Source organism: Phoxinus phoxinus (assembly GCF_949152265.1).
Source record: "Phoxinus phoxinus genome assembly, chromosome: 2".
Classification (NCBI taxonomy): domain Eukaryota; kingdom Metazoa; phylum Chordata; class Actinopteri; order Cypriniformes; family Leuciscidae; genus Phoxinus; species Phoxinus phoxinus.
In genome coordinates, this window is record NC_136877.1 from 53,908,334 (window position 1) to 53,918,333 (window position 10,000).

At 43.9% G+C, this 10,000-nt stretch overlaps 1 protein-coding gene across 6 annotated transcripts in view; it reads right to left on the reverse strand.

The window, feature by feature from the left end:
- The window catches only part of nrxn2b (neurexin 2b), a 249,335-nt gene that overhangs the window by 18,771 nt on the left and 220,564 nt on the right, over positions 1–10,000 (reverse strand). For all 6 annotated transcript variants that reach the window (XM_079603466.1, XM_079603464.1, XM_079603465.1 and 3 more), the window contains one exon: positions 9,227–9,549. In XM_079603466.1, coding sequence (XP_079459592.1) covers positions 9,227–9,549 — 323 coding nt within the window. The remainder of the gene's footprint in view (positions 1–9,226; positions 9,550–10,000) is intronic.

The window sequence follows — 10,000 nt, forward strand, 5'->3', positions numbered from 1 at the left end:
GTTAGACCCTATACCGACTAAGCTGCTGAAAGAGATGCTTCCAGATGTCATAGATCCTCTTCTTAATATCATTAATTCATCTTTGTCTCTAGGATACGTACCAAAAACCTTTAAGCTAGCTATGATTAAACCGCTTGTTAAAAAAACGCAACTTGATCCTATAGAATTAGTCAACTACAGGCCGATCTCGAATCTGCCTTTTCTGTCAAAGATATTAGAAAAAGCAGTATCCTCACAACTGTGTTCCTATTTAGAAAGAAATGATATCTGCAAGGATTTTCAGTCCGGATTTAGACCGTACCATAGTACCGAGACAGCTCTCGTTAGAGTCACAAATGATTTGCTCTTATCATCCGATCGTGGTTGTATCTCTCTATTAGTATTACTGGATCTTAGTGCTGCATTTGACACCATTGACCACAACATCCTTTTAAATAGACTCGAACATTATATTGGCATTAGTGGAATTGCACTAGCATGGTTTAAATCATACTTATCTGACCGTTATCAGTTTGTAGCAGTAAATGAAGAGATGTCTTATCAATCACAAGTTCAGTATGGCGTACCACAAGGCTCAGTACTAGGACCGCTGCTGTTCACTCTGTACATGCTACCATTAGGAGATATCATTAGGAAACATGGCATTAGTTTTTCACGTTCTTCACGCACTGACGAAACTTACCAATTCACAAAATTAACGGAATGCATAACTGATATAAAAAACTGGATGACTAGCAATTTCCTACTACTAAATTCTGAAAAAACAGAGATTCTAATTATTGGACAAAAAACTTCCACACGTAATAACCTAGAGTACTGCCTAACACTTGATGATGCTCTGTTAAGTCTTTGTCGTCGGTTAGGAACCTGTGTGTGTGTGTGTGCTCTTTGATACCAATATTTCATTTGAAAGTCACTTTCTAGCTTCTGTAAAACTGCATTTTTCCATCTTAAAAATATATCTAAATTACGTCATATGCTCTCATTGACAAATGCGGAACAGTTAGTTGATGCGTTTATGAGCTCAAGGCTAGATTATTGTAATGCTCTACTGGGTGGTTGCCCTGCACGCTTAACAAACAAACTACAGCTAGTTCAAAACGCAGCCGCTCGAGTTCTTACCAGAACCAGGAAGTATGACCATATTAGCCCCGTTCTGTCAACACTGCATTGGCTGCCTATTAAACATCGTATACATTTTAAAATATTGCTGATTACTTACAAAGCACTAAATGGTTTAGCTCCGCAGTACTTGAGCGAGCTCTTAACGCATTATAGTCCTTCACGTCTACTGCCATCTCAAAACTCCGGCCAGTTAATAATACCTAGAATATCAGAATCGACTGCTGGCGGTAGATCCTTTTCCTATTTAGCACCAAAACTTTGGAACAGTCTTCCTAACATTGTCCGGGTAGCAGACACACTCTGTCAGTTCATCCAGTATCCAGATCTAATGAAGGACCTTTACCTGGACCCGACGACACCGCAGTGCTGAAGTGTCACTTTACCTCTGTACAGATAAAACGTTGTCGGGATAATTCCGGTTCACGTGGCTATGCGGAAGCGATAAAAAATTCTGTATTATACATTTTTCAAGGCTTTTCCTTGGAACCAATGTCATGGTTTGCGTTCTCGAGACCCAGGCACTGTTTTGTGCAAATGAGCGGCCGGATCGCATTAAGGGTTTTCTGTTAGAACAGTGTCGTGTTAGCGGCCACTAAGTTAATAACTAATGATCATTGGGAGGAGGTGAATCAATTAAAACTAACTTTAGCTGGACAATAACCGTATTCTAGAGCTGCTGTAAAGCCTAAACAATCTCTGTTACTTTAATTTCCTATTATCACTGATCACTGGCTTTGAAACAATCTATATTGTTAAAAGCGCTGTATAAATGAAGATGACTTAACTTGACACTGAAGACTGGAGTAATGATGCTGAAAATTCAGCGATCACAGAAATAAATTACACTTTACTATATATTAATATAATAAACAGATGATTTACATCTGATCGTGTGTTTGACTCACTGATCTGATCGTGTATTCGACTCACTGATCTGATCGTGTGTTCGACTCACTGATCTGATCGTGTGTTCGACTCACTGATCTGATCGTGTGTTTGACTCACTGATCGTGTGTTTGACTCACTGATCATGTGTTTGATTCACTGATCGTGTGTTTGACTCACTGATCGTGTGTTTGACTCACTGATCGTGTGTTTGACTCACTGATCGTGTGTTTGACTCACTGATCTGATCGTGTGTTCGACTCACTGATCTGATCGTGTGTTTAACTCACTGATCGTGTGTTTGACTCACTGATCTGATCGTGTGTTTGACTCACTGATCGTGTGTTTGACTCACTGATCTGATCGTGTGTTCGACTCACTGATCTGATCGTGTGTTTAACTCACTGATCGTGTGTTTGACTCACTGATCGTGTGTTTGACTCACTGATCGTGTGTTTGACTCACTGATCGTGTGTTTGACTCACTGATCGTGTGTTTGACTCACTGATCTGATCGTGTGTTCGACTCACTGATCTGATCGTGTGTTCGACTCACTGATCTGATCGTGTGTTTGACTCACTGATCGTGTGTTTGACTCACTGATCGTGTGTTTGACTCACTGATCGTGTGTTTGACTCACTGATCGTGTGTTTGACTCACTGATCGTGTGTTTGACTCACTGATCGTGTGTTTGACTCACTGATCGTGTGTTTGACTCACTGATCTGATCGTGTGTTTGACTCACTGATCTGATCGTGTGTTTGACTCACTGATCTGATCGTGTGTTTGACTCACTGATCTGATCGTGTGTTTGACTCACTGATCTGATCGTGTGTTTGACTCACTGATCTGATCGTGTGTTTGACTCACTGATCTGATCGTGTGTTCGACTCACTGATCTGATCGTGTGTTCGACTCACTGATCTGATCGTGTGTTTGACTCACTGATCTGATCGTGTGTTTGACTCACTGATCTGATCGTGTGTTTGACTCACTGATCTGATCGTGTGTTTGACTCACTGATCTGATCGTGTGTTTGACTCGCTGATCTGATCGTGTGTTTGACTCACTGATCTGATCGTGTGTTCACATTCAATCGGTCAACTCGGTACAGCACATGACTATGGTATATCGCGCTCTAGCGCCGTCTACTGAAGACACCTTTATTCACGCCTGAAATGACGCATGACGAAGTGGGCGGGGCTCCTGCCCACAGCATATAAATGCAGTCGTATGCGTCATTTCCTTTGTTCAGTCCAGCTCTTCACCGTGCTGTTAGAACACCATCATGCCACATTTTCACAAGAAGAAAACCCCACGGTGGTGATTCTTGTCGAAACTTAAGGCAGAAAGAGAAAGCTTCTAGCACAAGTTCAGCTTTGCTAACGAATGGCTAATACATTTTTCTCAAACAAAATGTTCAAACATCCCACATTCACAAGAAAACCTGAGTCTGAAAACTGCCATGAGTTTGAATTCTGTCTCGCTGGATGCATTGGGCAAGGAAAGCTCTGACGTATATATATATTTTAAGCAGGACAGCTCACGGCTCCCCGAGGTTGGTGGAAGTGAAGTGATGGCCCTGGCATTTATCTGTATTGGTCAGCGGCAACCAAGTTTGTTGGTCAAGTGACCTGCCCCGATACAGAGAAGCTTGCAGGTTGTATTTGACTCCTGTAGAAACAGTTCTGAGAACCCGCCTGTAGATCTATCCAGATTGGATAGAAATAACCTTGCAAGATAGCAGGTTCATTTTTGAGTAAGTTGTCAATAAAATAAATGTGTTTTCAGCAAACAAGGCCTTATGTGTTTGATTGTCAAAAAGAAAGCATTAGAATCGCTAACTTCGCAGTCTGGCCGTGTGCCGACAGAGGAGGAATAGTTTTTTTCAGGCATTAATTCCCCCTCAAAAAAACAAACAAAGAGGGTTTAGCACCCTATCTTAGATTTACCGCAGATGAACGAACACTTGAATGTGCTACAAGTTCACAAATGCTTGCAGTATGTCCCCTGTTATGCCCTCTGCATCCTCAGGATGGCTTACATCAGTGGATTTGCTGATGCATATTGCCACAATCCACATTTTCTGAGGTCTCCGTCGAGGGAAATGCCACTGTGCATTTCTGCAAGAAGCGGTGTTGGTCCTACTTTGCCATCAGAGCATCATTTTTTTCACCTATTTGGACGAACTGCTCCTGGCTGAAGACAGCAGGAAACAAGCAGTGTTACAAACACATGCGCTTGTTTTACATTTACAAGCTCTGGGATTCCAGATAATCTTAAAAGGGGCTATTATATCTTGGTCTGTTAAATCTCGGTCTAGAGATAGAAGCAGAGCAGAACAGAGGGCAGACGGTTTTAGCAGTTGTCTGGCTCAGTTTTGGCTGGAGAGGCAAGCGCGTTTTCTTCTTCTTACAGTATTAAGACTGCTGGGGCTCATGGCCTCAATAGCAGTAGTACAGCTGGATTCTCCTCTTTGTATGTGCAGTGCTGGCACTGGGCACTCGGTAGCTTGCTGTAGGCCACGCGACTTTTAAGCATTTATCAGTAGCGCCGTTGTGCATTCAGGCTCCAATACCTACCCTGGGAAACCTCAATCTGTTGACATAAGGAATTTCCCTGGGCAGAGTTACATCATGTGTAGTAGTGACGATAAATGCGTCACGAGATGAACGAGAAACTTTGTGAGAGCAGAGTGGTGACACCAGTGCTGTAAGAGCGTCACATCACCTTTTGGAGTAGTTCCCCTGATAATGAAACACTTGGCCTAACAGGGCAAACCTGTAATTCAGAATGAAAAATACGACAGTGGTCGTGTATAAGCAGGCAAGGGGTACTCCCTCACTGTCCCGGCTGCAAGTGGCACAGATGTGGCCCTGGAGTGGCATGTGCACACCTGAATTGTGCCGCAGATCTAGAATCGGTTTTGGCAAGTCCGATGTGGATCTTTTTAGGTTTGCAGAAAACATTGTGTTTTCTTGATTATGGACAGGAGTGCCCCGCTGGGGATGAATGCCCCGTCACATGCATAGCCCAGAGGGTCGGACACTTTAGGTGACTTCTTACTGGTCAGCAAAGACATGGTAAACAAATATCCTGACATTGCTGTTAAGGACACTATGGTGTTATTCCCTATGCAGGACCTGCTGTCTCAGGTCTTTAGGTGAGTGTATGTCCCATAGTCATGTGTTGTACCGAGTTGACCGACTGAATGGGAATGTTGCGTTATGCTGAATATAAGGAGGGAAACGAGGTACAACACCCCTGCGCCCCACGCAGTCGGGGTCCCGGTGAAGAGCTGGACTGAACAAAGGAAATACGACTGCATTTATATGCTGTGCATATATACACTTCGTTATGTGTCATTGGCCTTTCAGGCGTGAATAAAGGTGTCTTCAGTAGACGGCGCTAGCGTGCGATATACCATAGTCATGTGCTGTACCTCGTTTCCCTCCTTCTGGGAACAGTAGTTATATGCATAACTCAACGTTTGACTCACTGATCTGATCGTGTGTTTGACTCACTGATCTGATCGTGTGTTTGACTCACTGATCTGATCGTGTGTTCGACTCACTGATCTGATCGTGTGTTCGACTCACTGATCTGATCGTGTGTTTGACTCACTGATCTGATCGTGTGTTTGACTCACTGATCTGATCGTGTGTTTGACTCACTGATCTGATCGTGTGTTTGACTCACTGATCTGATCGTGTGTTTGACTCACTGATCGTGTGTTTGACTCACTGATCTGATCGTGTGTTCGACTCACTTATCGTGTGTTTGACTCACTGATCTGATCGTGTGTTTGACTCACTGATCTGATCGTGTGTTTGACTCACTGATCTGATCGTGTGTTTGACTCACTGATCTGATCGTGTGTTTGACTCACTGATCTGATCGTGTGTTCGACTCACTGATCTGATCGTGTGTTTGACTCACTGATCGTGTGTTTGACTCACTGATCGTGTGTTTGACTCACTGATCTGATCGTGTGTTTGACTCACTGATCTGATCGTGTGTTTGACTCACTGATCTGATCGTGTGTTTGACTCACTGATCGTGTGTTTGACTCACTGATCTGATCGTGTGTTTGACTCACTGATCTGATCGTGTGTTTGACTCACTGATCTGATCGTGTGTTTGACTCACTGATCGTGTGTTTGACTCACTTATCGTGTGTTTGACTCACTGATCTGATCATGTGTTTGACTCAGTGAAAGCAGATTTATTTGTGTGTGTTTGACTCACTGAAAGCAGATTTATTTGTGTGTGTTTGACTCACTGATCTGATCGTGTGTTTGACTCACTGATCTGATCGTGTGTTTGACTCACTGATCTGATCGTGTGTTTGACTCACTGATCTGATCGTGTGTTTGACTCACTGATCTGATCGTGTGTTTGACTCACTGATCTGATCGTGTGTTTGACTCACTGATCGTGTGTTTGACTCACTTATCGTGTGTTTGACTCACTGATCTGATCGTGTGTTTGACTCACTGATCTGATCGTGTGTTTGACTCACTGATCGTGTGTTTGACTCACTTATCGTGTGTTTGACTCACTGATCTGATCGTGTGTTTGACTCACTGATCGTGTGTTTGACTCACTTATCGTGTGTTTGACTCACTGATCGTGTGTTTGACTCACTTATCGTGTGTTTGACTCACTGATCTGATCGTGTGTTTGACTCACTGATCGTGTGTTTGACTCACTTATCGTGTGTTTGACTCACTGATCTGATCATGTGTTTGACTCAGTGAAAGCAGATTTATTTGTGTGTGTTTGACTCACTGAAAGCAGATTTATTTGTGTGTGTTTGAGTCACTGATCTGATCGTGTGTTTGACTCACTGATCTGATCGTGTGTTTGACTCACTGATCTGATCATGTGTTTGACTCACTGATCTGATCGTGTGTTTGACTCACTGATCGTGTGTTTGACTCACTGATCTGATCGTGTGTTTGACTCACTTATCATGTGTTTGACTCACTGATCTGATCGTGTGTTTGACTCACTGATCGTGTGTTTGGCTCACTGATCGTGTGTTTGACTCACTGATCGTGTGTTTGGCTCACTTATCGTGTGTTTGACTCACTGATCGTGTGTTTGACTATATGATCTGATCGTGTGTTTGACTCACTTATCGTGTGTTTGACTCACTGATCGTGTGTTTGACTCAGTGAAAGCAGATTTATTTGTGTGTGTTTGACTCACTGATCTGATCGTGTGTTTGACTCACTGATCGTGTGTTTGACTCACTGATCGTGTGTTTGACTCACTGATCTGATCGTGTGTTTGACTCACTGATCGTGTGTTTGACTCACTGATCGTGTGTTTGACTCAGTGAAAGCAGATTTATTTGTGTGTGTTTGACTCACTGATTTGATCGTGTGTTTGACTCACTGATCGTGTGTTTGACTCACTGATCGTGTGTTTGACTCAGTGAAAGCAGATTTATTTGTGTGTGTTTGACTCACTGAAAGCAGATTTATTTTCCCTGACGCAGCCGCAGGACAAACTTCTCGTGTTTCTTTTAATTAGTTTTGAGAAGCTGCAGAAGCCTGGAGTGTTTGTTCTCTTATTTATTTAATAAAGTGATATTAATTGGAGACTACATCATTTGGGGCGCCCGGATCAAAATCATATTTCAGTTTCACATGTTCTCCGTAAACACGACATGACATTTCAGTAAAGTTTCTTTGGTCCCCAGTGAACGCACTAACAGACTCGGTTCCCAATGGAAAGGAAAGCGTTGCGGTTTTGTTTCTCAGATATTAATATGCCGTGTTTTGCTCAGGCTGATGGTGACTCATTCGTGAACATTTTGTTGCCATAATCAAATGTCTCATCTTCCTGTTTGTGAACTATTCAGCTGGATTTGACTGCGCTTTCAGAGCATAACGCACGAAGAGAAAACTAATAACCGAAGGCAAACACTCGCATCTGATGAGTTACAGTACAGTTCAGCAGTTTAGTCATACGCAGAAGAAGTCATGATAACATTTAAGATGGCTGCGGGTTACTGCTGTATATCTGACATTTATAGGTTATTTAGAGACTGTAAGAACAGTATAGTCACGACAGCTTTACATGCGTATTGTTTGAAAACATCTGGACCAGGATGAAGAAACCAAGCTAATTCTACCAATGAATCTTTCTGAATCAAACCGCCATCGAGACACACACTGACACACCAGCGCAATTTACTTTGTACGCCGACGCATGTTATCGCCGACGCATTGCTATTCTGCACCCGCGCACAGCGGACTCTTCCCTCCACAGACGCACGTCGGTAAATTAGGGAATGAACGTGTGTTCGGGGGGGCGGTGCTCTTGTTCGGGGGGGCGGTGCTCTTGTTCGGGGGGGCGGTGCTCTTGTTCAGTGAAAAGAGGAGTGTGTTCCGGCGCAAACGTTCCCTGGTGTTATTGTGCAGTTTCAGAAAACAACTCCGCCACTGACCAGGAGAAGCCGAGTCCAAAGTCAGCGGTGTGTTATTCAGATGCTATTTTAAGGGCGCATGCTTGGCCATAATGTAGCGTGTGCACAACACACACACTTTGCTTCTCTCATCTACACAGACACAGCAGTTCATATTTTTGCAAACCATACATGATTACAAGGACAAATATTACCACCCGAGGGAGATCATTGTGGTGTCCATGAAGATGTGAAGAAATAGGCATAAATCTAGCAACACATTTACCCAAATTATTCAGGCTAATTGTAGTGATGACGGATCAACCCTGTTTGCTCAATAATGGCGAGACACATCTGTATATAAGCACATCTGACACAGTGGGTTGTCTGTCAAGAACCAGGAATTCTGAAGACTGTGAGATCACGTTACCATCATGTAAGTTGCGTGCACTGGCGATCCGCCGTGGAACAAGCGCGCCGGCTCTTAAAGGGAATGTGAGAGGACGCTCTGATTGGTTTATTTCACGTTACGCCCAAACCACACCTATGAATAATGAAGCGACTTCAGACCGACACATTTTAGATTTGCGAGATCCGCCCACAAAGTTACTTGCGTTTGATACTTGCGCTTCAGATCGTTAAACCAGGGCCCTTAATGTGTCAGCTGGGTTGTTTTTATCCCAGTGTTTTCGAGTGTTTACTTGCGTGAACACATTTTGGTACGCTTTGAGATGTTGCCTTGAGAAAGTGACCCGGACCAAGAAGAAGAACTTTAGGTGCCTGGATCTTCTCACTGACCTGCGTGACGCTGTCCCTCATGGTGGGCGAGCGCTGCTTGCGTGTGGTGGTGGTGGCCATGGTGGTGGTGGTCTCCATGATGGTGGTGGACATGTCTGCGAGCGGCGTGGTGGAGGTGGTGTCGGTCGTCATCACCGAGGGCACGTCTCCCACCAGACGCAGGTTCCCCTGCACCTGAACGTTCGGGTCGCCCTCGGCCGCCAGCTTCAGCACCTGCAGGCCGTTATAATACAGACCCGAGATCTGACCCTGGAAGTTACGACCCTTCTCTCCGCCGCCCACCTTAATGAACGCCTGGCTGTTGAAGATCGTCAGCTGCCGACCTGCAGAGACGGAGGAAACACACCACAGCGATCAGAGTCGGGCGGAGAAGCGGATCCAAACCTCTGATCCGGCATCAACTACAGCTCAGTTATCCAGTCAGGCCTCTCATATAATGTGCATCTCATCGTCATGTTTCATATTAAAGGGACAGTTCACCCACAAATTAGTCCATGATTTACTCGCCCTCAAGTCATCCTAGTGTATATGATATTCTTCTTTCAGAGTTATCTCAGATTGTGTTCGTCTGACAGAACAATGTCATGTACACCTAGGATGAGTTGAGGGCGAGTAAATCATGGGCTAGTTTTCATCTTTGGGGAACTATCCCTTTAAGCATTGTGTCTTTTAATTTAGTTTAGCATAGTCTTGTATCGTATTTTATCACTATTTATTTCCGTACTGTATGAACGATACCTTTAACTCAATCAGTGTTAACAAGAACAAGATTTG